General features: G+C 55.4%; 6 protein-coding genes across 6 annotated transcripts; 4 read left to right on the top strand and 2 right to left on the bottom strand.

The window, feature by feature from the left end:
- Positions 1-3,800: 3,800 nt before the first annotated feature.
- Positions 3,801-4,166, top strand: LOC141916705 (feather keratin 3-like). Its single transcript, XM_074809455.1, has one exon. It carries the CDS (start codon positions 3,801-3,803, stop codon positions 4,164-4,166), a length of 366 nt encoding a protein of 121 aa, XP_074665556.1.
- Positions 4,167-8,839: 4,673 nt separating this feature from the next.
- On the top strand, positions 8,840-9,205 carry LOC141916825 (feather keratin 3-like). Its single transcript, XM_074809628.1, has one exon. It carries the CDS (start codon positions 8,840-8,842, stop codon positions 9,203-9,205), a length of 366 nt encoding a protein of 121 aa, XP_074665729.1.
- A 4,673-nt stretch (positions 9,206-13,878) lies between these two features.
- Positions 13,879-14,244, top strand: LOC141916564 (feather keratin 3-like). Its single transcript, XM_074809195.1, has one exon. The coding sequence runs from the start codon at positions 13,879-13,881 to the stop codon at positions 14,242-14,244; it is 366 nt and encodes a 121-aa protein (XP_074665296.1).
- Positions 14,245-16,749: 2,505 nt separating this feature from the next.
- Positions 16,750-17,115, bottom strand: LOC141916563 (feather keratin 3-like). Its single transcript, XM_074809194.1, has one exon. It carries the CDS (start codon positions 17,113-17,115, stop codon positions 16,750-16,752), a length of 366 nt encoding a protein of 121 aa, XP_074665295.1.
- A 1,802-nt stretch (positions 17,116-18,917) lies between these two features.
- On the top strand, positions 18,918-19,283 carry LOC141916562 (feather keratin 3-like). Its single transcript, XM_074809193.1, has one exon. It carries the CDS (start codon positions 18,918-18,920, stop codon positions 19,281-19,283), a length of 366 nt encoding a protein of 121 aa, XP_074665294.1.
- Positions 19,284-25,506: 6,223 nt separating this feature from the next.
- LOC141916561 (uncharacterized) lies at positions 25,507-26,214 on the bottom strand. The gene is made up of 2 exons (XM_074809192.1): positions 25,761-26,214; positions 25,507-25,724 (listed from the first exon to the last, which is right to left on the bottom strand). Exons 1-2 carry the CDS (start codon positions 26,212-26,214, stop codon positions 25,507-25,509), a joined length of 672 nt encoding a protein of 223 aa, XP_074665293.1.
- Between the last annotated feature and the right edge of the window lie 1,457 nt (positions 26,215-27,671).

Here is a 27,671-nt window from a genome sequence, read left to right as displayed (position 1 = left end):
CTTCCCCTTCTCACCCCCAACACAGGCCAACTCTGCCACAGACAGAAAATGACAGAAATAACTGCCTGATTCCTGGGGCAGGAGCCTTTGCAGGGCATCTTGTCATGCTGCCACCTCAGCAGGGTCACCCAGAGCCGGCTGCCCAGCACTGTGTCCACACAACTTTGTCTCCAAGAACAGAAATGCCACAACCTCCTGAGACAACCTGTGCCCGCGCTCGGTCACCCTCACAGTGCCAAAAGAGTTTTGCGCTTTTCAGGCAGAGCCTCCTGTGTTTCAGCTGGTGCCCATTGCCTCTTGTCCTGGCACTGGACGCCTCTGACAAGAGCCTGGACGCATCTTCTTGATGCCTTCCCTTCAGGCATCTGTGCACATTGATAAGAAACCCCCGGTCCTCCTCGGAGACAGGAGGAACAGTTGCAGAACTCTGAGACTCTCCCCGGGAGAGAGCTGCTCCCTGTCCCTTCATCATTGTTGTGGTTTAACCCCAGCTGGCACCTAAAGAGCCAGAGCAGCTCGCTCACTCCTCCGCTGCTGGGATGGGTGAGTGAATCGGAGGGCTAAAAGTGAGAAAACTGGTGTGTCGGGATAAAGAGAGCTTAAGAAGTAAAGGAAAAGCCTTGCATGCCTGTCAAGCAAATAAGGAATTCATTTTCTACTTGGCATTAGCGGCAGGTGTTCAGCCATCTCCAGGACAGCAGGGCGGCCACACTGGCAACGGTTACGTGAGAGACAAATGCCATCACTCCCAAGATCCTCCTTCCTTCTTCTTCCCCCAGCTTTCTGTTGCTGAGCATGATGTCCTATGTCATGGAATATTGACGGTCATTTCCCAGGTGTGAGGTTAAACAGTAGCTCTCATCCAGCCTCCTCTGTGCAGATGCCTGAAGATTCTCCTGTGCTTCTGCAGAGCACTGGAACCTTGTAGAGTTGGTGCTGCTCCTGGGCTCAGAAGATGAAGTGATGGAGCACTGAATGCACCTACCCTGCTCCCTGCCCTCTGCCCTTTCCCCAGCTCCTGCAAGTCCCACCACAAGGCTCTCTTTCCCCTGCCTGCTGCCTGCGTCCTCCCTCCCTCTCCTAGCACTTCCCACCCTCACCTCCCTTGGGCATCTAGAACCCAGCATTTACCCTCCCACAGCTGCTGGGCACCTACCCCCGGGGTTTCCCAAGCTTGGCACAATGAGGGAGTGAGACATGACTTGGATGCAGGAAAACTTTATTGTGCCCAGAGGGGCAAGACAGGCTGTCAGGCAGACCGTGGGCAAGATCAGAGAGGCTGGTTACCACGTATTGTGGGAGGCAGAGAAATCTTCTCCAGAGCATGGCTTTCCACTCCAGATGCCCCCTTGGTGCAGCATTCCAGATCCTGAGGACTTGGCCCTGCAGCCTCACAGAGCCCTTCAAGTCCACGTCCTGCCCCATCCAACAGCTGGGAGGAGAAAGGAGGGGAGGGGAGCAGAAGGCAGGAAACGGGGGCAGGAATGGGCCGAGGGTGTGTGGCAGAGTCAGCTACCCAGGCGTTGGCTGGGGCTGCTCAGCACTGGTCAGTGCCTCGTGCCCACCATCTCAGCCCTGCATGGGGGTGGTGTTGGTGTTTGGGCTGGGGCCAGCGCCTGGGGCTGGGCTGCGTCTAGCAGGGCCCACAGGTGTCCCAGAGCTTCCTGCTGTAGCGGGGCAGGGCGCAAGGGCTGCAGGCGGGAGAAGCGTAGGGTCTGCCAAAGGTGCAGAGGCCCCCTGAGCCCAGCGTGGCCCCGGCGCCATAGAGGCCCCCCAGCCCCAGGGAGCCCCCAAAGGCGGGTGCTCCGGAGGAGCCCACCACGGCTTGCTGGGGAAGGAGCTGAGGATGGGGCCGGGGAAGGTGACGACGACGGGGGGCGGCTGGATGAAGGCCGACGAGTCGGGGCACTGCCGGGCGCACAGCTCGTTGCAGCTCTCAGCGATGGGCTGGGGGACGGCGACGCCAGTTTTTGGTGGGCACAGGTCGTAGCAAGACATCTTTGTGTGAGAGAGCTGAGCCTGAAACACACAGCACCAACAACACATGTCGTGAATGCAGATGAGATACCCTAGCTGTGCAGTGCCCTCTTCCCAGGGCTGCCCTGAAGCTGGAAAGGCCATAGCAACCACCATGACCTCAGTGCCCACCGCTTGCCCTTAGCCCAAACAGCCCCCCTCAGTGCCCTCATCTCTACAGACCGAGGGCACACAAAGACTCCCCGAGAGCCTGGCTCTGCGAGTCACGGCCACGGGGATCCCTCCTCCTCTCGCTGTGGCTCAGCCCGCCCTGGCCGTCCAAGGCAGCTGCCACACGCCTGCTGCCCTCACAGCTCTCCTGGCCAGGGAGGCCCAAAGCTGGTCCCTGCCACAGGAGGCAGAGACACACAGGCACCCACCTTCCCTTTTCCTGAGCAGAGCGAGGCAGGAGCGATGGATGCCAGTGCTCACTGAGGGCAGAGCTTTTATGCCATGTGGCGAGTGAGGGGAGGAGCTGCTGAGTTGGGAGCAAGTGGCCTGTGACGGACGAGCCCTTGGTTCCTCCTTGTGTGGCACAGGGCTGTTGTGCTGACGCCGCTTCCTCAGTAGCCCCAACCTGCTCTATCAGCCCCTGCAATTACCCTGCTCGGGCGCTTGCCAGCTGCCATCTCACGGGCCAAATTAGCCCCGGTGTCTTTTCATTATCTCGGTGTGTAAGAGGGCACGCAGCGTGACAAAGGCTGACTGCAAGCGCCCTGCGTGCCAGAGCTCTTGCCCAAGGGCTTGGTCTCGGGGTGGATGCATGCCATCTTTGCATAGCCACTGGGAGGGTCAGGGTCCTGGCATTGACCAAGAAGGCACCTCGCAAATGCCTCCCGCATACCGGTGACCGCATGACATACGCCGTGTGGCTGTAATCTACAGAGGCGCGAGGTTACGAAATGGCACAGCAAAGGCACTCCTCTGCGGCACTGCCTGCTCAGCACGATGCATCACTCGCCAGTCCAACAGAGCCAGCCTCCCTCTGCCTGCATGCGTTGGTCATCGACCTCAGCCAGTCTGGGGCAGAAAGACCCCTCATGCTCTTCCCTCCTGAGCTGCATGGTGCAAGGATCACAGATCCCCTCCTGATCCCACACGGCACAAGCTCGTGCCAGCCCTGCCCGAGCCCCACCAGCCCATCACAGATGTCCTGGGAGCCCCATTGCTCGTGGCCAGGGCTGAGCAGGGGCTTCCCTCGGCGTGCTGGGGAGCTGGGAGTCCTGTCTGAAGGCTCAGCTGCAGCTGCCCCTGGTGGGAATAGCCCCGCTGGGCTCGGGGACGACTCTCCTCCCAGCAGAGCCCGGCTGCGGGTACAGAGCAGAGATGTCTTCCCAGGGCAGAGCACAGGGCAGGCAGGAGCTACAGAAGCACGGCCCTCTCCTGCCGTGCGCAGCCCCCAGCAGGGAGATGCTGCTGCCACAGCAGAAAGAGCAGGAAAGGCTCTGAGGCATCGTGTGCTGCTGTGGCGAGGGGATGCTGACTCAGGGAGGGCCAGTAGCTGGACAGCGCCGTTGTCACCATTGTCATCGGCAGGAGGGAGTGTCGCCTCTGCACATTGGCCCACGGGGTGCTGAGCAATGGCGGGGATGGTATAAAAGCTCTGCCTCTGCCAGGCTCTCCCATCCTCTGCTCTGGCCGCCTTCTCCTTGGGGAACAAGGTAAGTCCGGGAGCGCTTCTCCTCCTCGACCCCTGAGCCAGTCCCTCCACCTCAGGCGCTCCCCTCTACTGCACTCTTGCTATCTCTGTTCTCTTGCAGAGCACCATCCAAACCCACACAAAGATGTCTTGCTACGACCTGTGCCCACCAAAAACCGGCGTCGCCGTGCCCCAGCCCATCGCTGAGAGCTGCAACGAGCTGTGCGCCCGGCAGTGCCCCGACTCGTCGGCCTTCATCCAGCCACCCCCCGTCGTCGTCACCTTCCCCGGCCCCATCCTCAGCTCCTTCCCCCAGCAAGCCGTGGTGGGCTCCTCCGGAGCACCCGCCTTTGGGGGCTCCCTGGGGCTGGGGGGCCTCTACGGTGCCGGGGCCACGCAGGGCTCAGGGGGCCTCTGCACCTTTGGCAGACCCTACGCTTCTCCCGCCTGCAGCCCTTGCGCCCTGCCCCGCTACAGCAGGAAGCTCTGGGACAACTGTGGGCCCTGCTAGACTGAGCCCCAGAAAACCCAGAGACCCTGGGCCATCTCAGCCTCACTTCTCCTCTCCTTGTCCCTCCCTTCTTCTCTCTCCATGCTGCCTCTCCTCCTCCTTGCTCCTGCCCGTCCCCAGAGGCACGAAGCCACCATCCACCCACAGGGCACTTGCTTGTCTCTCCAACAGCCACTGCCTGGCAGAAGCCTGAAGGAACAGCTCTCTTGAAGCCCACAGGGACAACCTGCCTGCCTGTGCCTTATGTGTCTTTCTCCACTGGTTGTTTGCTGCACTTACAATAAAAGAATCCTGCATCTAACCCCTCTCTCTTTGTTTTTCGTTTCACCGAGCCACGTGGTTTGCAGGGCTCCCTCGCCCTGCATGTGACCCCGCCCATCTGGGCCAGGGCAGTCTCTCTGTCCCAGCAGATCCAGGCTGAGCTGCCTTTGGGGAGACCCCACAGCCGTGGCAGCTCTGTCCACATAAGGTCCCACAGCTGAGCTCAAAGGGCCCTGCCTGAACAGACAGATCTGCTGCCTGCAGCACCTGAAGCCCTTGGGCATTTGCAGACCTCAAGCTTCCCTGGGCATGAGTGTGACTGCCCCAGGGGCTGTGAGCCACCCAGGGGCAATGCGTGTTGTGACTCCACCCCCTTCGTGCCTCCACAGCTCTGTCTGAGCCCCTGCGGGAGAAAGCAATGGGGACGCTTCCCTTTCCTCTTCCCTATCCCGTTCCCTTTCCTCTCCTCTTTCTTCTTCTTCTTTCCCTTTCTTTCTTCTTCTTCTTCTTTTTATTCTCCTTCACAGTCCACTTCCCTTTCCCCATCTTCTCGCCTGTCCTTCTGCTGTACTCTCTTATCCTTCACCTTCGCTTTCCCCATCCTTTTCTCCTTCCCCTTCTCACCCCCAACACAGGCCAACTCTGCCACAGACAGAAAATGACAGAAATAACTGCCTGATTCCTGGGGCAGGAGCCTTTGCAGGGCATCTTGTCATGCTGCCACCTCAGCAGGGTCACCCAGAGCCGGCTGCCCAGCACTGTGTCCACACAACTTTGCCTCCAAGAACAGAAATGCCACAACCTCCTGAGACAACCTGTGCCCGCGCTCGGTCGCCCTCACAGTGCCAAAAGAGTTTTGCGCTTTTCAGGCAGAGCCTCCTGTGTTTCAGCTGGTGCCCATTGCCTCTTGTCCTGGCACTGGACGCCTCTGACAAGAGCCTGGACGCATCTTCTTGATGCCTTCCCTTCAGGCATCTGTGCACATTGATAAGAAACCCCCGGTCCTCCTCGGAGACAGGAGGAACAGTTGCAGAACTCTGAGACTCTCCCCGGGAGAGAGCTGCTCCCTGTCCCTTCATCATTGTTGTGGTTTAACCCCAGCTGGCACCTAAAGAGCCCAGAGCAGCTCGCTCACTCCTCCGCTGCTGGGATGGGTGAGTGAATCGGAGGGCTAAAAGTGAGAAAACTGGTGTGTCGGGATAAAGAGAGTTTAAGAAGTAAAGGAAAAGCCTTGCATGCCTGTCAAGCAAATAAGGAATTCATTTTCTACTTGGCATTAGCGGCAGGTGTTCAGCCATCTCCAGGACAGCAGGGCGGCCACACTGGCAACGGTTACGTGAGAGACAAATGCCATCACTCCCAAGATCCTCCTTCCTTCTTCTTCCCCCAGCTTTCTGTTGCTGAGCATGATGTCCTATGTCATGGAATATTGACGGTCATTTCCCAGGTGTGAGGTTAAACAGTAACTCTCATCCAGCCTCCTCTGTGCAGATGCCTGAAGATTCTCCTGTGCTTCTGCAGAGCACTGGAACCTTGTAGAGTTGGTGCTGCTCCTGGGCTCAGAAGATGAAGTGATGGAGCACTGAATGCACCTACCCTGCTCCCTGCCCTCTGCCCTTTCCCCAGCTCCTGCAAGTCCCACCACAAGGCTCTCTTTCCCCTGCCTGCTGCCTGCGTCCTCCCTCCCTCTCCTAGCACTTCCCACCCTCACCTCCCTTGGGCATCTAGAACCCAGCATTTACCCTCCCACAGCTGCTGGGCACCTACCCCCGGGGTTTCCCAAGCTTGGCACAATGAGGGAGTGAGACATGACTTGGATGCAGGAAAACTTTATTGTGCCCAGAGGGGCAAGACAGGCTGTCAGGCAGACCGTGGGCAAGATCAGAGAGGCTGGTTACCACGTATTGTGGGAGGCAGAGAAATCTTCTCCAGAGCATGGCTTTCCACTCCAGATGCCCCCTTGGTGCAGCATTCCAGATCCTGAGGACTTGGCCCTGCAGCCTCACAGAGCCCTTCAAGTCCATGTCCTGCCCCATCCAACAGCTGGGAGGAGAAAGGAGGGGAGGGGAGCAGAAGGCAGGAAACGGGGGCAGGAATGGGCCGAGGGTGTGTGGCAGAGTCAGCTACCCAGGCGTTGGCTGGGGCTGCTCAGCACTGGTCAGTGCCTCGTGCCCACCATCTCAGCCCTGCATGGGGGTGGTGTTGGTGTTTGGGCTGGGGCCAGCGCCTGGGGCTGGGCTGCGTCTAGCAGGGCCCACAGGTGTCCCAGAGCTTCCTGCTGTAGCGGGGCAGGGCGCAAGGGCTGCAGGCGGGAGAAGCGTAGGGTCTGCCAAAGGTGCAGAGGCCCCCTGAGCCCAGCGTGGCCCCGGCGCCATAGAGGCCCCCCAGCCCCAGGGAGCCCCCAAAGGCGGGTGCTCCGGAGGAGCCCACCACGGCTTGCTGGGGGAAGGAGCTGAGGATGGGGCCGGGGAAGGTGACGACGACGGGGGGCGGCTGGATGAAGGCCGACGAGTCGGGGCACTGCCGGGCGCACAGCTCGTTGCAGCTCTCAGCGATGGGCTGGGGGACGGCGACGCCAGTTTTTGGTGGGCACAGGTCGTAGCAAGACATCTTTGTGTGAGAGAGCTGAGCCTGAAACACACAGCACCAACAACACATGTCGTGAATGCAGATGAGATACCCTAGCTGTGCAGTGCCCTCTTCCCAGGGCTGCCCTGAAGCTGGAAAGGCCATAGCAACCACCATGACCTCAGTGCCCACCGCTTGCCCTTAGCCCAAACAGCCCCCCTCAGTGCCCTCATCTCTACAGACCGAGGGCACACAAAGACTCCCCGAGAGCCTGGCTCTGCGAGTCACGGCCACGGGGATCCCTCCTCCTCTCGCTGTGGCTCAGCCCGCCCTGGCCGTCCAAGGCAGCTGCCACACGCCTGCTGCCCTCACAGCTCTCCTGGCCAGGGAGGCCCAAAGCTGGTCCCTGCCACAGGAGGCAGAGACACACAGGCACCCACCTTCCCTTTTCCTGAGCAGAGCGAGGCAGGAGCGATGGATGCCAGTGCTCACTGAGGGCAGAGCTTTTATGCCATGTGGCGAGTGAGGGGAGGAGCTGCTGAGTTGGGAGCAAGTGGCCTGTGACGGACGAGCCCTTGGTTCCTCCTTGTGTGGCACAGGGCTGTTGTGCTGACGCCGCTTCCTCAGTAGCCCCAACCTGCTCTATCAGCCCCTGCAATTACCCTGCTCGGGCGCTTGCCAGCTGCCATCTCACGGGCCAAATTAGCCCCGGTGTCTTTTCATTATCTCGGTGTGTAAGAGGGCACGCAGCGTGACAAAGGCTGACTGCAAGCGCCCTGCGTGCCAGAGCTCTTGCCCAAGGGCTTGGTCTCGGGGTGGATGCATGCCATCTTTGCATAGCCACTGGGAGGGTCAGGGTCCTGGCATTGACCAAGAAGGCACCTCGCAAATGCCTCCCGCATACCGGTGACCGCATGACATACGCCGTGTGGCTGTAATCTACAGAGGCGCGAGGTTACGAAATGGCACAGCAAAGGCACTCCTCTGCGGCACTGCCTGCTCAGCACGATGCATCACTCGCCAGTCCAACAGAGCCAGCCTCCCTCTGCCTGCATGCGTTGGTCATCGACCTCAGCCAGTCTGGGGCAGAAAGACCCCTCATGCTCTTCCCTCCTGAGCTGCATGGTGCAAGGATCACAGATCCCCTCCTGATCCCACACGGCACAAGCTCGTGCCAGCCCTGCCCGAGCCCCACCAGCCCATCACAGATGTCCTGGGAGCCCCATTGCTCGTGGCCAGGGCTGAGCAGGGGCTTCCCTCGGCGTGCTGGGGAGCTGGGAGTCCTGTCTGAAGGCTCAGCTGCAGCTGCCCCTGGTGGGAATAGCCCCGCTGGGCTCGGGGACGACTCTCCTCCCAGCAGAGCCCGGCTGCGGGTACAGAGCAGAGATGTCTTCCCAGGGCAGAGCACAGGGCAGGCAGGAGCTACAGAAGCACGGCCCTCTCCTGCCGTGCGCAGCCCCCAGCAGGGAGATGCTGCTGCCACAGCAGAAAGAGCAGGAAAGGCTCTGAGGCATCGTGTGCTGCTGTGGCGAGGGGATGCTGACTCAGGGAGGGCCAGTAGCTGGACAGCGCCGTTGTCACCATTGTCATCGGCAGGAGGGAGTGTCGCCTCTGCACATTGGCCCACGGGGTGCTGAGCAATGGCGGGGATGGTATAAAAGCTCTGCCTCTGCCAGGCTCTCCCATCCTCTGCTCTGGCCGCCTTCTCCTTGGGGAACAAGGTAAGTCCGGGAGCGCTTCTCCTCCTCGACCCCTGAGCCAGTCCCTCCACCTCAGGCGCTCCCCTCTACTGCACTCTTGCTATCTCTGTTCTCTTGCAGAGCACCATCCAAACCCACACAAAGATGTCTTGCTACGACCTGTGCCCACCAAAAACCGGCGTCGCCGTGCCCCAGCCCATCGCTGAGAGCTGCAACGAGCTGTGCGCCCGGCAGTGCCCCGACTCGTCGGCCTTCATCCAGCCACCCCCCGTCGTCGTCACCTTCCCCGGCCCCATCCTCAGCTCCTTCCCCCAGCAAGCCGTGGTGGGCTCCTCCGGAGCACCCGCCTTTGGGGGCTCCCTGGGGCTGGGGGGCCTCTACGGTGCCGGGGCCACGCTGGGCTCAGGGGGCCTCTGCACCTTTGGCAGACCCTACGCTTCTCCCGCCTGCAGCCCTTGCGCCCTGCCCCGCTACAGCAGGAAGCTCTGGGACAACTGTGGGCCCTGCTAGACTGAGCCCCAGAAAACCCAGAGACCCTGGGCCATCTCAGCCTCACTTCTCCTCTCCTTGTCCCTCCCTTCTTCTCTCTCCATGCTGCCTCTCCTCCTCCTTGCTCCTGCCCGTCCCCAGAGGCACGAAGCCACCATCCACCCACAGGGCACTTGCTTGTCTCTCCAACAGCCACTGCCTGGCAGAAGCCTGAAGGAACAGCTCTCTTGAAGCCCACAGGGACAACCTGCCTGCCTGTGCCTTATGTGTCTTTCTCCACTGGTTGTTTGCTGCACTTACAATAAAAGAATCCTGCATCTAACCCCTCTCTCTTTGTTTTTCGTTTCACCGAGCCACGTGGTTTGCAGGGCTCCCTCGCCCTGCATGTGACCCCGCCCATCTGGGCCAGGGCAGTCTCTCTGTCCCAGCAGATCCAGGCTGAGCTGCCTTTGGGGAGACCCCACAGCCGTGGCAGCTCTGTCCACATAAGGTCCCACAGCTGAGCTCAAAGGGCCCTGCCTGAACAGACAGATCTGCTGCCTGCAGCACCTGAAGCCCTTGGGCATTTGCAGACCTCAAGCTTCCCTGGGCATGAGTGTGACTGCCCCAGGGGCTGTGAGCCACCCAGGGGCAATGCGTGTTGTGACTCCACCCCCTTCGTGCCTCCACAGCTCTGTCTGAGCCCCTGCGGGAGAAAGCAATGGGGACGCTTCCCTTTCCTCTTCCCTATCCCGTTCCCTTTCCTCTCCTCTTTCTTCTTCTTCTTTCCCTTTCTTTCTTCTTCTTCTTCTTTTTATTCTCCTTCACAGTCCACTTCCCTTTCCCCATCTTCTCGCCTGTCCTTCTGCTGTACTCTCTTATCCTTCACCTTCGCTTTCCCCATCCTTTTCTCCTTCCCCTTCTCACCCCCAACACAGGCCAACTCTGCCACAGACAGAAAATGACAGAAATAACTGCCTGATTCCTGGGGCAGGAGCCTTTGCAGGGCATCTTGTCATGCTGCCACCTCAGCAGGGTCACCCAGAGCCGGCTGCCCAGCACTGTGTCCACACAACTTTGCCTCCAAGAACAGAAATGCCACAACCTCCTGAGACAACCTGTGCCCGCGCTCGGTCGCCCTCACAGTGCCAAAAGAGTTTTGCGCTTTTCAGGCAGAGCCTCCTGTGTTTCAGCTGGTGCCCATTGCCTCTTGTCCTGGCACTGGACGCCTCTGACAAGAGCCTGGACGCATCTTCTTGATGCCTTCCCTTCAGGCATCTGTGCACATTGATAAGAAACCCCCGGTCCTCCTCGGAGACAGGAGGAACAGTTGCAGAACTCTGAGACTCTCCCCGGGAGAGAGCTGCTCCCTGTCCCTTCATCATTGTTGTGGTTTAACCCCAGCTGGCACCTAAAGAGCCCAGAGCAGCTCGCTCACTCCTCCGCTGCTGGGATGGGTGAGTGAATCGGAGGGCTAAAAGTGAGAAAACTGGTGTGTCGGGATAAAGAGAGCTTAAGAAGTAAAGGAAAAGCCTTGCATGCCTGTCAAGCAAATAAGGAATTCATTTTCTACTTGGCATTAGCGGCAGGTGTTCAGCCATCTCCAGGACAGCAGGGCGGCCACACTGGCAACGGTTACGTGAGAGACAAATGCCATCACTCCCAAGATCCTCCTTCCTTCTTCTTCCCCCAGCTTTCTGTTGCTGAGCATGATGTCCTATGTCATGGAATATTGACGGTCATTTCCCAGGTGTGAGGTTAAACAGTAGCTCTCATCCAGCCTCCTCTGTGCAGATGCCTGAAGATTCTCCTGTGCTTCTGCAGAGCACTGGAACCTTGTAGAGTTGGTGCTGCTCCTGGGCTCAGAAGATGAAGTGATGGAGCACTGAATGCACCTACCCTGCTCCCTGCCCTCTGCCCTTTCCCCAGCTCCTGCAAGTCCCACCACAAGGCTCTCTTTCCCCTGCCTGCTGCCTGCGTCCTCCCTCCCTCTCCTAGCACTTCCCACCCTCACCTCCCTTGGGCATCTAGAACCCAGCATTTACCCTCCCACAGCTGCTGGGCACCTACCCCCGGGGTTTCCCAAGCTTGGCACAATGAGGGAGTGAGACATGACTTGGATGCAGGAAAACTTTATTGTGCCCAGAGGGGCAAGACAGGCTGTCAGGCAGACCGTGGGCAAGATCAGAGAGGCTGGTTACCACGTATTGTGGGAGGCAGAGAAATCTTCTCCAGAGCATGGCTTTCCACTCCAGATGCCCCCTTGGTGCAGCATTCCAGATCCTGAGGACTTGGCCCTGCAGCCTCACAGAGCCCTTCAAGTCCACGTCCTGCCCCATCCAACAGCTGGGAGGAGAAAGGAGGGGAGGGGAGCAGAAGGCAGGAAACGGGGGCAGGAATGGGCCGAGGGTGTGTGGCAGAGTCAGCTACCCAGGCGTTGGCTGGGGCTGCTCAGCACTGGTCAGTGCCTCGTGCCCACCATCTCAGCCCTGCATGGGGGTGGTGTTGGTGTTTGGGCTGGGGCCAGCGCCTGGGGCTGGGCTGCGTCTAGCAGGGCCCACAGGTGTCCCAGAGCTTCCTGCTGTAGCGGGGCAGGGCGCAAGGGCTGCAGGCGGGAGAAGCGTAGGGTCTGCCAAAGGTGCAGAGGCCCCCTGAGCCCAGCGTGGCCCCGGCGCCATAGAGGCCCCCCAGCCCCAGGGAGCCCCCAAAGGCGGGTGCTCCGGAGGAGCCCACCACGGCTTGCTGGGGGAAGGAGCTGAGGATGGGGCCGGGGAAGGTGACGACGACGGGGGGCGGCTGGATGAAGGCCGACGAGTCGGGGCACTGCCGGGCGCACAGCTCGTTGCAGCTCTCAGCGATGGGCTGGGGGACGGCGACGCCAGTTTTTGGTGGGCACAGGTCGTAGCAAGACATCTTTGTGTGAGAGAGCTGAGCCTGAAACACACAGCACCAACAACACATGTCGTGAATGCAGATGAGATACCCTAGCTGTGCAGTGCCCTCTTCCCAGGGCTGCCCTGAAGCTGGAAAGGCCATAGCAACCACCATGACCTCAGTGCCCACCGCTTGCCCTTAGCCCAAACAGCCCCCCTCAGTGCCCTCATCTCTACAGACCGAGGGCACACAAAGACTCCCCGAGAGCCTGGCTCTGCGAGTCACGGCCACGGGGATCCCTCCTCCTCTCGCTGTGGCTCAGCCCGCCCTGGCCGTCCAAGGCAGCTGCCACACGCCTGCTGCCCTCACAGCTCTCCTGGCCAGGGAGGCCCAAAGCTGGTCCCTGCCACAGGAGGCAGAGACACACAGGCACCCACCTTCCCTTTTCCTGAGCAGAGCGAGGCAGGAGCGATGGATGCCAGTGCTCACTGAGGGCAGAGCTTTTATGCCATGTGGCGAGTGAGGGGAGGAGCTGCTGAGTTGGGAGCAAGTGGCCTGTGACGGACGAGCCCTTGGTTCCTCCTTGTGTGGCACAGGGCTGTTGTGCTGACGCCGCTTCCTCAGTAGCCCCAACCTGCTCTATCAGCCCCTGCAATTACCCTGCTCGGGCGCTTGCCAGCTGCCATCTCACGGGCCAAATTAGCCCCGGTGTCTTTTCATTATCTCGGTGTGTAAGAGGGCACGCAGCGTGACAAAGGCTGACTGCAAGCGCCCTGCGTGCCAGAGCTCTTGCCCAAGGGCTTGGTCTCGGGGTGGATGCATGCCATCTTTGCATAGCCACTGGGAGGGTCAGGGTCCTGGCATTGACCAAGAAGGCACCTCGCAAATGCCTCCCGCATACCGGTGACCGCATGACATACGCCGTGTGGCTGTAATCTACAGAGGCGCGAGGTTACGAAATGGCACAGCAAAGGCACTCCTCTGCGGCACTGCCTGCTCAGCACGATGCATCACTCGCCAGTCCAACAGAGCCAGCCTCCCTCTGCCTGCATGCGTTGGTCATCGACCTCAGCCAGTCTGGGGCAGAAAGACCCCTCATGCTCTTCCCTCCTGAGCTGCATGGTGCAAGGATCACAGATCCCCTCCTGATCCCACACGGCACAAGCTCGTGCCAGCCCTGCCCGAGCCCCACCAGCCCATCACAGATGTCCTGGGAGCCCCGTTGCTCGTGGCCAGGGCTGAGCAGGGGCTTCCCTCGGCGTGCTGGGGAGCTGGGAGTCCTGTCTGAAGGCTCAGCTGCAGCTGCCCCTGGTGGGAATAGCCCCGCTGGGCTCGGGGACGACTCTCCTCCCAGCAGAGCCCGGCTGCGGGTACAGAGCAGAGATGTCTTCCCAGGGCAGAGCACAGGGCAGGCAGGAGCTACAGAAGCACGGCCCTCTCCTGCCGTGCGCAGCCCCCAGCAGGGAGATGCTGCTGCCACAGCAGAAAGAGCAGGAAAGGCTCTGAGGCATCGTGTGCTGCTGTGGCGAGGGGATGCTGACTCAGGGAGGGCCAGTAGCTGGACAGCGCCGTTGTCACCATTGTCATCGGCAGGAGGGAGTGTCGCCTCTGCACATTGACCCACGGGGTGCTGAGCAATGGCGGGGATGGTATAAAAGCTCTGCCTCTGCCAGGCTCTCCCATCCTCTGCTCTGGCCGCCTTCTCCTTGGGGAACAAGGTAAGTCCGGGAGCGCTTCTCCTCCTCGACCCCTGAGCCAGTCCCTCCACCTCAGGCGCTCCCCTCTACTGCACTCTTGCTATCTCTGTTCTCTTGCAGAGCACCATCCAAACCCACACAAAGATGTCTTGCTACGACCTGTGCCCACCAAAAACCGGCGTCGCCGTCCCCCAGCCCATCGCTGAGAGCTGCAACGAGCTGTGCGCCCGGCAGTGCCCCGACTCGTCGGCCTTCATCCAGCCGCCCCCCGTCGTCGTCACCTTCCCCGGCCCCATCCTCAGCTCCTTCCCCCAGCAAGCCGTGGTGGGCTCCTCCGGAGCACCCGCCTTTGGGGGCTCCCTGGGGCTGGGGGGCCTCTACGGTGCCGGGGCCACGCAGGGCTCAGGGGGCCTCTGCACCTTTGGCAGACCCTACGCTTCTCCCGCCTGCAGCCCTTGCGCCCTGCCCCGCTACAGCAGGAAGCTCTGGGACAACTGTGGGCCCTGCTAGACTGAGCCCCAGAAAACCCAGAGACCCTGGGCCATCTCAGCCTCACTTCTCCTCTCCTTGTCCCTCCCTTCTTCTCTCTCCATGCTGCCTCTCCTCCTCCTTGCTCCTGCCCGTCCCCAGAGGCACGAAGCCACCATCCACCCACAGGGCACTTGCTTGTCTCTCCAACAGCCACTGCCTGGCAGAAGCCTGAAGGAACAGCTCTCTTGAAGCCCACAGGGACAACCTGCCTGCCTGTGCCTTATGTGTCTTTCTCCACTGGTTGTTTGCTGCACTTACAATAAAAGAATCCTGCATCTAACCCCTCTCTCTTTGTTTTTCGTTTCACCGAGCCACGTGGTTTGCAGGGCTCCCTCGCCCTGCATGTGACCCCGCCCATCTGGGCCAGGGCAGTCTCTCTGTCCCAGCAGATCCAGGCTGAGCTGCCTTTGGGGAGACCCCACAGCCGTGGCAGCTCTGTCCACATAAGGTCCCACAGCTGAGCTCAAAGGGCCCTGCCTGAACAGACAGATCTGCTGCCTGCAGCACCTGAAGCCCTTGGGCATTTGCAGACCTCAAGCTTCCCTGGGCATGAGTGTGACTGCCCCAGGGGCTGTGAGCCACCCAGGGGCAATGCGTGTTGTGACTCCACCCCCTTCGTGCCTCCACAGCTCTGTCTGAGCCCCTGCGGGAGAAAGCAATGGGGACGCTTCCCTTTCCTCTTCCCTATCCCGTTCCCTTTCCTCTCCTCTTTCTTCTTCTTCTTTCCCTTTCTTTCTTCTTCTTCTTCTTTTTATTCTCCTTCACAGTCCACTTCCCTTTCCCCATCTTCTCGCCTGTCCTTCTGCTGTACTCTCTTATCCTTCACCTTCGCTTTCCCCATCCTTTTCTCCTTCCCCTTCTCACCCCCAACACAGGCCAACTCTGCCACAGACAGAAAATGACAGAAATAACTGCCTGATTCCTGGGGCAGGAGCCTTTGCAGGGCATCTTGTCATGCTGCCACCTCAGCAGGGTCACCCAGAGCCGGCTGCCCAGCACTGTGTCCACACAACTTTGTCTCCAAGAACAGAAATGCCACAACCTCCTGAGACAACCTGTGCCCGCGCTCGGTCACCCTCACAGTGCCAAAAGAGTTTTGCGCTTTTCAGGCAGAGCCTCCTGTGTTTCAGCTGGTGCCCATTGCCTCTTGTCCTGGCACTGGACGCCTCTGACAAGAGCCTGGACGCATCTTCTTGATGCCTTCCCTTCAGGCATCTGTGCACATTGATAAGAAACCCCCGGTCCTCCTCGGAGACAGGAGGAACAGTTGCAGAACTCTGAGACTCTCCCCGGGAGAGAGCTGCTCCCTGTCCCTTCATCATTGTTGTGGTTTAACCCCAGCTGGCACCTAAAGAGCCCAGAGCAGCTCGCTCACTCCTCCGCTGCTGGGATGGGTGAGTGAATCGGAGGGCTAAAAGTGAGAAAACTGGTGTGTCGGGATAAAGAGAGCTTAAGAAGTAAAGGAAAAGCCTTGCATGCCTGTCAAGCAAATAAGGAATTCATTTTCTACTTGGCATTAGCGGCAGGTGTTCAGCCATCTCCAGGACAGCAGGGCGGCCACACTGGCAACGGTTACGTGAGAGACAAATGCCATCACTCCCAAGATCCTCCTTCCTTCTTCTTCCCCCAGCTTTCTGTTGCTGAGCATGATGTCCTATGTCATGGAATATTGACGGTCATTTCCCAGGTGTGAGGTTAAACAGTAGCTCTCATCCAGCCTCCTCTGTGCAGATGCCTGAAGATTCTCCTGTGCTTCTGCAGAGCACTGGAACCTTGTAGAGTTGATGCTGCTCCTGGGCTCAGAAGATGAAGTGATGGAGCACTGAATGCACCTACCCTGCTCCCTGCCCTCTGCCCTTTCCCCAGCTCCTGCAAGTCCCACCACAAGGCTCTCTTTCCCCTGCCTGCTGCCTGCGTCCTCCCTCCCTCTCCTAGCACTTCCCACCCTCACCTCCCTTGGGCATCTAGAACCCAGCATTTACCCTCCCACAGCTGCTGGGCACCTACCCCCGGGGTTTCCCAAGCTTGGCACAATGAGGGAGTGAGACATGACTTGGATGCAGGAAAACTTTATTGTGCCCAGAGGGGCAAGACAGGCTGTCAGGCAGACCGTGGGCAAGATCAGAGAGGCTGGTTACCACGTATTGTGGGAGGCAGAGAAATCTTCTCCAGAGCATGGCTTTCCACTCCAGATGCCCCCTTGGTGCAGCATTCCAGATCCTGAGGACTTGGCCCTGCAGCCTCACAGAGCCCTTCAAGTCCACGTCCTGCCCCATCCAACAGCTGGGAGGAGAAAGGAGGGGAGGGGAGCAGAAGGCAGGAAACGGGGGCAGGAATGGGCCGAGGGTGTGTGGCAGAGTCAGCTACCCAGGCGTTGGCTGGGGCTGCTCAGCACTGGTCAGTGCCTCGTGCCCACCATCTCAGCCCTGCATGGGGGTGGTGTTGGTGTTTGGGCTGGGGCCAGCGCCTGGGGCTGGGCTGCGTCTAGCAGGGCCCACAGGTGTCCCAGAGCTTCCTGCTGTAGCGGGGCAGGGCGCAAGGGCTGCAGGCGGGAGAAGCGTAGGGTCTGCCAAAGGTGCAGAGGCCCCCTGAGCCCAGCGTGGCCCCGGCGCCATAGAGGCCCCCCAGCCCCAGGGAGCCCCCAAAGGCGGGTGCTCCGGAGGAGCCCACCACGGCTTGCTGGGGGAAGGAGCTGAGGATGGGGCCGGGGAAGGTGACGACGACGGGGGGCGGCTGGATGAAGGCCGACGAGTCGGGGCACTGCCGGGCGCACAGCTCGTTGCAGCTCTCAGCGATGGGCTGGGGGACGGCGACGCCAGTTTTTGGTGGGCACAGGTCGTAGCAAGACATCTTTGTGTGAGAGAGCTGAGCCTGAAACACACAGCACCAACAACACATGTCGTGAATGCAGATGAGATACCCTAGCTGTGCAGTGCCCTCTTCCCAGGGCTGCCCTGAAGCTGGAAAGGCCATAGCAACCACCATGACCTCAGTGCCCACCGCTTGCCCTTAGCCCAAACAGCCCCCCTCAGTGCCCTCATCTCTACAGACCGAGGGCACACAAAGACTCCCCGAGAGCCTGGCTCTGCGAGTCACGGCCACGGGGATCCCTCCTCCTCTCGCTGTGGCTCAGCCCGCCCTGGCCGTCCAAGGCAGCTGCCACACGCCTGCTGCCCTCACAGCTCTCCTGGCCAGGGAGGCCCAAAGCTGGTCCCTGCCACAGGAGGCAGAGACACACAGGCACCCACCTTCCCTTTTCCTGAGCAGAGCGAGGCAGGAGCGATGGATGCCAGTGCTCACTGAGGGCAGAGCTTTTATGCCATGTGGCGAGTGAGGGGAGGAGCTGCTGAGTTGGGAGCAAGTGGCCTGTGACGGACGAGCCCTTGGTTCCTCCTTGTGTGGCACAGGGCTGTTGTGCTGACGCCGCTTCCTCAGTAGCCCCAACCTGCTCTATCAGCCCCTGCAATTACCCTGCTCGGGCGCTTGCCAGCTGCCATCTCACGGGCCAAATTAGCCCCGGTGTCTTTTCATTATCTCGGTGTGTAAGAGGGCACGCAGCGTGACAAAGGCTGACTGCAAGCGCCCTGCGTGCCAGAGCTCTTGCCCAAGGGCTTGGTCTCGGGGTGGATGCATGCCATCTTTGCATAGCCACTGGGAGGGTCAGGGTCCTGGCATTGACCAAGAAGGCACCTCGCAAATGCCTCCCGCATACCGGTGACCGCATGACATACGCCGTGTGGCTGTAATCTACAGAGGCGCGAGGTTACGAAATGGCACAGCAAAGGCACTCCTCTGCGGCACTGCCTGCTCAGCACGATGCATCACTCGCCAGTCCAACAGAGCCAGCCTCCCTCTGCCTGCATGCGTTGGTCATCGACCTCAGCCAGTCTGGGGCAGAAAGACCCCTCATGCTCTTCCCTCCTGAGCTGCATGGTGCAAGGATCACAGATCCCCTCCTGATCCCACACGGCACAAGCTCGTGCCAGCCCTGCCCGAGCCCCACCAGCCCATCACAGATGTCCTGGGAGCCCCGTTGCTCGTGGCCAGGGCTGAGCAGGGGCTTCCCTCGGCGTGCTGGGGAGCTGGGAGTCCTGTCTGAAGGCTCAGCTGCAGCTGCCCCTGGTGGGAATAGCCCCGCTGGGCTCGGGGACGACTCTCCTCCCAGCAGAGCCCGGCTGCGGGTACAGAGCAGAGATGTCTTCCCAGGGCAGAGCACAGGGCAGGCAGGAGCTACAGAAGCACGGCCCTCTCCTGCCGTGCGCAGCCCCCAGCAGGGAGATGCTGCTGCCACAGCAGAAAGAGCAGGAAAGGCTCTGAGGCATCGTGTGCTGCTGTGGCGAGGGGATGCTGACTCAGGGAGGGCCAGTAGCTGGACAGCGCCGTTGTCACCATTGTCATCGGCAGGAGGGAGTGTCGCCTCTGCACATTGGCCCACGGGGTGCTGAGCAATGGCGGGGATGGTATAAAAGCTCTGCCTCTGCCAGGCTCTCCCATCCTCTGCTCTGGCCGCCTTCTCCTTGGGGAACAAGGTAAGTCCGGGAGCGCTTCTCCTCCTCGACCCCTGAGCCAGTCCCTCCACCTCAGGCGCTCCCCTCTACTGCACTCTTGCTATCTCTGTTCTCTTGCAGAGCACCATCCAAACCCACACAAAGATGTCTTGCTACGACCTGTGCCCACCAAAAACCGGCGTCGCCGTGCCCCAGCCCATCGCTGAGAGCTGCAACGAGCTGTGCGCCCGGCAGTGCCCCGACTCGTCGGCCTTCATCCAGCCGCCCCCCGTCGTCGTCACCTTCCCCGGCCCCATCCTCAGCTCCTTCCCCCAGCAAGCCGTGGTGGGCTCCTCCGGAGCACCCGCCTTTGGGGGCTCCCTGGGGCTGGGGGGCCTCTACGGTGCCGGGGCCACGCAGGGCTCAGGGGGCCTCTGCACCTTTGGCAGACCCTACGCTTCTCCCGCCTGCAGCCCTTGCGCCCTGCCCCGCTACAGCAGGAAGCTCTGGGACAACTGTGGGCCCTGCTAGACCCTCTTCCTTGGTCTTCATATCTGTCAGGACTGGAGAAACTTAGAAGATCTTTGTCCTGAATGTTGCAGCCATTAATATTTTCCACAAAGCTTTTATTTTGCTCTTCTTACTATTTTACTTTCACTCTGGTTTCACAGATCTCTTCCCTAGTTTTGTGTTTTGTAAATTTTTCATATCTTACATTTTGTGGATTCTTTCACTCTGTAATTTTCTTTATTGTTTATGTCATAAACCTCATGTAAAATTTTGGTTTTATTTAGCTGTTGTTGAATTTTAATCTTGACAACTGTAAAAGTTAAAATTTTTAGCTTCATATTTTCATTTCTTGTTGCTCCTATGTCTTCCTGTATTTTGTTTTGTATTCTCTGATTTTTTTTCTACTTGTTTTTCCCAATAAATCTTTTATGCATCAAATTTGTAGCATTTTTTAAATTTTTTTATTTATTCTGAACATTTTTGAGAGTTCCCCTAACTTTATACCATTGATAATACAGGTGATGTTCTGCTCCACTGCCATAGTGCATATTCTCTGTTACCTTCCAATGATGTGACGTATTCCTCCTTTTGATATATTTTCTGCTTGTGATTATTATGTCTTTTTATTCTTGCCCAATTTAATATATATTCTGTGGAGAGAGCAACCGAGTTAAAGATTCAAAATAGCTGTTTCCATCCTGTATATATTTTCTTTCTTTTAAGGTTTTTCTTTAACTTCAAAAATTACCTCCTGCACCTTATTCCCATAAGTTTTTTTCTTGTCTCTTCTGCTTAGATAATCATATATCATATGATTATCAATATATTTTCAAATAAATACTGAATTTTCTCTGTTTGATTCTGTTACTATTATGATATAAAACCTTCACTTCAATTATGTTCTATGAAAATACATTCTAAATTCTCTCCCATTTTGTCACACTTCCTTAGTTTTAAGAGGTACTTTGAGACACTAATAGGTCTCCAGACCAGTGAAACACTCCTGTCTCCCATTTAAGATGCAGAAATTATGATTAATTTTGAAAATATCACCTTTCAACTCTCTTAATCTCCTGTCTTTAACATCCAGCTTTTCAAGTTCACCCTTTCTGATTGCTTGAAGTTCTGGAGAGACACTGGAGAGAACAGGAAGTTTTTATCGCAGTGCGTCAGGCTCCTGCTGAAGAGAGCTGGAGATGCTCTGTGAAAGGAGCAGCCTACCCTGGGTGTCACAAAAGGGAAAGCAGGGCAGGGACATAGCTGGCCAGCCCCAGCGGCTACAAACCACAATCTGATTAGGGGAGTGATATGACTGACAGTGTCTCCCTCTTTAGACTGATGCTATTACTCACCATTGGGACACAAGTCACATTATAACAACAAAACAGTGAGCATAAATCATTAGTCAGTGTTCTAAAGTGCTTTGATACCCTTTGTTCCTCAGTTGCTTGAGAAAATCTGCAATAAGCACTTTTTTCCCACGGGAACCCCCAAAAGTTATTTTGTAATTCAGAGAGCATTTAAATAACAATGTTATAAAGTACGAAGTAATGGTACCAAGTGGAGAAAGGAAATAGAAGACTTTGATGTGGAGAGGGTTTGTTGCCCTGAGACAGAGTGATGAGGCACAACTTGCTCTGACTTGCATCATTAGTGGCAAAATGTAAATCTAGGCAAGGAAGTCACCCCCAAGCTGGGAGATGTGAACTGCAGTAATTCACTTTATATACCTGAGGAGTGTTTATTTTCCCCTGCAAAAAAATGCAGGGTAGTTTTTTTGGGGAAACAGTCACTTTAGCCAGCTGTTGTTTCCACTTACCTCCCCAGCCACAACTCCTCCCAAACTGCAACAATACATGTCAGGAAACAAACAAACCAGAAACATAAACACAATTCTTTTATCACCTGAAGAGAAAAGGAAAATATTGGGGTGAAGCTGTATCACAAGAAGAAATATTCAGCTTAAGCATTGCAGGAGTTAAGACCAGATATTTCAGTGCTGGGGGTCTTCTCAGGGATGACAATGAGAAGGGTCTGTGAAATGCCTTGGACAGGGGTAAAAACCTAAAAGTTGGAATAAAAGATACTGACTGTCCTCTGGAAAAGCTCAAAAAAAGTGTAAATAATCACAGAGGTATGTAGAACTTTGTCTGGAAAGTATAGCTTGAAATAATGACATTTTCACCTGATACACAGCAAATGTGACATCTTATACTACAAGAGGATTTGATCAAGAATGTTGAAAGGATTTTTTAAAATGAAAGAAAAGAACTACATTAATATTGACCTATGAGTTGCAATGGCATAAATCATGTTCTAATTAAAATAATGGGGTGCACCACCTTGTTTCCTGTACATTAAAGCAAATGTGATTGTGTAACACTGAAGCATCTAAATCACTCACACATTTTCATACATTAACACAACAACAAACATTATCTGGGTTGAACACCAACTAATGAGTGTTTGTGAAATCATTACAAAGTACTTTTTTTCTCAAGAAGCACCAGAACATAGTTGATAAGAGTTAATGCCCACAACATCTAACAAAAAACCTTTATCTGTTTCTCTGATTTTTCCTCAACATTGTACCTGTTTTGGTGGATCGTGGGCAGGGATGGGACTTCATACATTTCTGAATGGTATTTTCTTTGACTTCCTAGCTCAAATCAATGTCAGCAGAAACACAGGTCCCTTTAAATCTGAATTTCAATTCCCACTTAAACTCTTTTAGTGAAACAAAATTATTTTTGCACAGGATTGAGTTGCCACTCAAAAGGCTGTTTCTCTAAATGGAAAGCTGTTGGGGAATTGTCATGTGTATTGTATGATTTCAGCTGATATTCATGACCACTTGAAATCCATCTTAGGTCAATAAGGTCTATTTAAGTTAGGGATAGAAATGACAAATTTCTGGTTAGTCCTAGGATAAGATGCACTGTGTGTCCAATTAATTTACCAGACAGATTTAAAGGGCTGTTAAGGAAAAATGTACATGTCAGCCAAAGATGAGTCTTACAAAATCTCTGAGCAGACAAGCTTGTGACAACTTTGTAAAGGAAGAAGTAACACATGGAGTCAGCTTAATGCACAAGGTAATTCCAGTGAGGTTACAATAATGATACCAGGAACTACACTATCCAATTAAGACTCAAGATTAAAGAAATCATGATGGTGTAACATGGACATCACATGGTGTGAGAATCAGAATAAAATCATAACCACAATAAACACAAAACTTTCATCACTCAAAGCTGTTAAACAATTTCTGTTGGGCAGCCAGACGCACCCCCCTCAGCACCAAGCAAGTTTCAAACCCCATAGGAATGCTGAGAAACTCTATATAAGCTCCAGTCCCTAAATTCATCAGACACTTCTTTCAGCTTGTTTGCCTCGTTGACCTTAGTGAGTATAATTTTTTTAGTTCTTTCTATTTACTTAATTGGAACCTATATCAGAGTAGTTGTAGAAGATTTCTATAGGTATGTTTAGATTTTAAGCAGCATTACATTGTTTCTGTCTGTAACTGCTTAGTGCAAACAGTGGTAAATGCAGGATTTGGGAGACTGGGTGTGAGTGCAAAAACCGGGAAATTGATATGAGTGTTCTAAACCAATTAGAAGCTTAAAAGTCACAGATGAAAAAGCTGCCATTCCAGATAATTATTTTAGCATTTTATAGAATTTAAGATAAATGTATAAGATGGCCACATTTTCAGCTGTACTCAGTGGCATTCTGGGGGACATAAATAAACCTTCCTATTTCAAGCAAAGCCACATCTAACTTGGGTCTGTTTCCCCACTTTGGAGAACTTGGTGGTAGATGAGACTGAGGTTCTTACATTGCTCTTCAGGGTGTTAGATATACCCATGTAAGGCCAGAGGATACATCTGTGAGGTCTGGTCATTCCTGGGGTGGCCTTTATACAGTCAGAAAGTTTGGATCCAGGTGCTCAGCTGCTGTTATTCAAGTTGGTCAGGGCTGCACATAAAACATACACTACAGCACAGGAAAACACAATATAGTAACTTCATTCATATCAGCATATTGAAATTTATCTCATAAACCTTCTGAATCCTTTTTAGTCTTTTCCATCTCTATCTATTGCAAACTAATCTCCACCCCTGCAAGATGTCTTGCTACGACCTGTGCCCACCAAAAACTGGCATCGCTGTCCCCCAGCCCATCGCTGAGAGTTGCAACGAGCTGTGCGCCCGGCAGTGCCCCGACTCGTCGGCCTTCATCCAGCCGCCCCCCGTCGTCGTCACCTTCCCCGGCCCCATCCTCAGCTCCTTCCCCCAGCAAGCCGTGGTGGGCTCCTCCGGAGCACCCGCCTTTGGGGGCTCCCTGGGGCTGGGGGGCCTCTATGGCGCCGGGGCCACGCTGGGCTCAGGGGGCCTCTGCACCTTTGGCAGACCCTACGCTTCTCCTGCCTGCAGCCCTTGCGCCCTTCCCCGCTACAGCAGAAAGATCTGGGACACCTGTGGGCCCTGCTAGACGCAGCCCAGCCCCAGGCACTGGCCCCAGCCCAAACGCCAACACCACCCCCATGCAGGGCTGAGATGGCGGGCACGAGGCACTGACCAGTGCTGAGCAGCCTCAGCCCCAGCCAACTCCTTCTCCTGCCCTCCCTTCTCCTCCCAGCTGTTGGATGGGGCAGGACGTGGACTTGAAGGGCTCTGTGAGGCTGCAGGGCCAAGTCCTTGGGATCTGGAATGCCGCACCAAGGGGGCATCCAGAGCAAGAAGCCATGCTCTGGAGAAGATCCCTCTGCCTCCCCCAACACATGGCACCAGTCTTGCCCAACATCTCCCTGACAGCCTCTCCTGCCCCTCTGGGCATAATAAAGGTTTCCTGCATCCAAGTCCATCTCACTCCTTCCTTGTCCCAAGTTAGGGAGAGCCTGGGGGTGGGTTCCCAGCACCTGTGGGAGGGTAAATGCTGGTCCTGAGTTGACCAGGCGAGGTGAGGGTGGCCGTTGCTGGGGGAGGGAGGATGCAGGCAGGGGAAAGAGAGCCTTGTGGTGGGGCTTGCAGGAGCTGGGGAAACGGCAAAGGGCAGGACAGGTGCTGGCAGTGCTCCTTTGCTTCATCTTCTGAGCCTGGGAGTGACACCAGCTCCTGCTGCTCCACTGATTCTGGGTGATACCTTGGACTGGGGAGCCCCCTCAGGTACCTCTAGGACTCCAGGGCCCTTCTTGGCTATGGGATTTCAGCCTCTTCCATGCTCAGCAGCAGGTACTGCAGCCCATAGTCCTCACACCAGTACAGCAGCTAAGAAAATACCCCACATTCTCTTCAACATTTAACTGAGCTCTTCTGCCAAGGAGAGCAATCTGTGAACTCATCTGAGCTCAATGCTCAATTCACACCATACATCCCATCCTGGTATCTATGAACGATGGCTCAGAAAACCACCCCTTCAAAGAAAAATGTACAAAACACATCAATGAGAACTAGGAATGAATTTCAAATACCACAAAGTATTTCCTGCTCAGGAAAAAAATTCCTCCTCATCAATGGAAAATTTTCATTTCATAATAAGGTATTCTGATTTTTTAATTCAGTTATAGAATTAAACAGAAATCAAATCCCTACATGGAATGTGTTTCAACATAATGGCATGAACATAGAAAACTATTTTCAAGCCATTTATAGATCAGTTTGCACTGACAGAAAACTTCTGAAGAGTACCCATTGAATAAAGTACTGCAAAAACAAAAAAATTAAACAGACATACTAAAGAACGGCATGAAGGGCTGAAACAGTGTTCATTTTTTGTCATGACACTTGGAATACTGAGGGAATCCAGGCTCTTTTCCCCTAGACAAGAGTGAATATTACTCCAAGAGAAGGCTGAGGAAGAAATGAAAACCAGAGAGGTTCTTGTGCAACACCGTGGGGTTTTAATGTGAAAGAGAAGCAGAGCAGCCAATTACAGAAAATCAAGTCAATACAAGGAGAAAGGCATGATGCGGGTGTCACGCTCTGGTACCAGTGCCCCGCTCAGGACCCAGGGGACAGCCAGGGTGATGGAGGGATGCAGGGGATACCGACGCTGAGCCATGCAGCCAGGGCACGCAGGGGCACAGGGTAGTGTGCTGCTGGGCACACACAGCCACCTCCTGTCCCCATGCCAGGACAGCTGATGCATGCTGCTCGTCCCCATTGCTCTTGCTCCATGTCCTTTTGCCATGGTCCTGGCTTCAGGGCTGTTGCTGGTTCTGGGCACCATCCTGGGGACTTCAGAAAGCCCCACAGCTCCCACGGCGGGACCTGCCCCACCTCTGAGCTCCAGGGAGGTAATACCCCGTGCCACAGGAGGAGAAGCCAGAGCTGTAGGACCTGCCACAATTGCCAAAGCCACTGGACCCATGTTGGCCCCCATAGCCCAGGGAGACCCCGTAGCCCGTGTCATCTCCATAACCTAGGCAACGGCCATACCCAAGTGAGCCCCCGTAACCTCCCAAGCCAAAGGAGCCCCCATAGCCACGGGAACCCCCATAGCCACTTGAGCCCCCAAAGCCCAGGGAGCTGCCGTAGCCCCCCAAACCAAAGGAGCTCCCATAGCCTTGGGAGCCCCCCAAACCCAGAGAGCTCCCGTAACCCCTATAGCCCCCCAAACCAGAGGAGCCCCCATAGCCAGTCAAAGCCCCCAAACCCAGGGAGCTCCCATAGGCCCCATAGCCTCCCAAACCAAAGGAGCCCCCATAGCCCTGGGAGCTTCGGGAACTGAAGGAACGCCCCAGCCAGGCTGGGCCTGACGACCCCACAACGCTCTCCTGAGGAAAAGAGCTCAGTATGGGGCCTGGGATTGTCACCACAGCCGGTGGGGGGAAGATCACAGCTCTGGAGTCGGGGCATTGCTGCACACATGGCTCATTGTAGCTCTCAGCAATCGGCTGAGGGCAGGTCACTCCGCAGGGTCTGCAGGACTCACTGTAGGAGGACATCCTTCTTGTGATGGCTGTGAGTCTGCAATGCACAGCAGTAAGGGGTTTTAAGGTAAATGAAGAAATAGTGGAACTGTGCTGGGAGGAGGTAAACCAAGATTATTAAGCAGTAACTCTGTGTCTGAAATATCAGAAGTTAACAAGAAAATGGATATATTTATCCATGCTAACAAATAAAACTCATTCTTGTATTAACTCAATTTTATCCTTTGTTTCATCTCATCTTGATCACCTTTGTAAATAATTTGATGTGAAACAGAAATTCAGTACTAGATAAATTAGACAGATCTGTCTACAGCAACTTGGACTAGGGGAAAAGGTTCATTGACTGTATGTTTTAATTCAGACTTTATGAGGTGTAAGTCACCGCAAGTGTTTCTATAGCTTGAAGATCTACTTCCTATCTTAATGCAGTAACCCCTGATGCTGTATCTGGACAAAGACACATTTTCAGAAGGAAACAAAGGACATATGTCTGTAAAAACACATTCGAGAATCACCTCTGTGACAAAAGCATTGTTAAAGTAAATGCTAATAGTAGTAGAAAGAATGAGTGAAATCACACTTACCTTGTTCACTGTGGAGACTGAGACAAGAGAAATCGATATAAGGGCTGCGGGTGATACGAGCTTTTATACACTTCTTTAAGCCACCCTTTTTGCCTTTGGTCATAATCTGTTACAAAACAAACACAATAGTGGGAGCTTTAATTTTGCCACCTCAGCACTGTCCCTCCCAAATGTTAGTGTGGGTGTGATACAACTGCTGATGACAATCAGTTATCTGTGATTGCCATTTTAGGGGATTTGGGGAACTTGCAGGTGAAGGGTTACCATATAGTCATCGACTGAAAAACAGAACAAGAGGAGTGTGTCATGTTAGTCCCATTTAAATGTTCAGTGTAGTACTTGCATGATGTAGAGACCTTCTTGGTGCCACGTACACAAACCAGGTGAAGGTCATCCAACATGAAGTAGAAGTTTGGGTCTGAGAGGATGCAAGTTCTCCTTGCAGTTGGCTAAGGATCTATAAATGTTATTATACAGCAGAGCAAATAGCTGACACGATGCAGGCTCACTCCTGATGGGACATCACTATTGATAACAGCATGAAAGCAATAAGTCCTGGTAAAGTTTTTAGCTTGTGCTCTAAGCTTTTTATTTTACCTATAATTAACCCAGGCAGGGATATCAGAGTCTGATTTACTGCACCTGTCAAATGATATAGGGGAATGATATGGTCCCATCATCACAAGAAATATTAACTACAACCTGAGTGAAGTTAGCATCAGTCTGTTAAAACCTTTTCCAACACCTTTCTCTCAATTCTTCTGAGACAATTTAGATGACATTAGGTTAACAGAAGAATGACTGGGCTAAGTGACACCTCCAAAGAAGCAGAAAAGGCCTTACTGATATAGCCAGAACTCTTGACAGGGTCTCTGTCTAAAACTAATA

The sequence above is a fragment of the Strix aluco genome, chromosome 30 (genome assembly GCF_031877795.1).
Source record: "Strix aluco isolate bStrAlu1 chromosome 30, bStrAlu1.hap1, whole genome shotgun sequence".
Lineage (NCBI taxonomy): Eukaryota > Metazoa > Chordata > Aves > Strigiformes > Strigidae > Strix > Strix aluco.
This window is presented reverse-complemented; position numbering and strand designations above follow the sequence as displayed.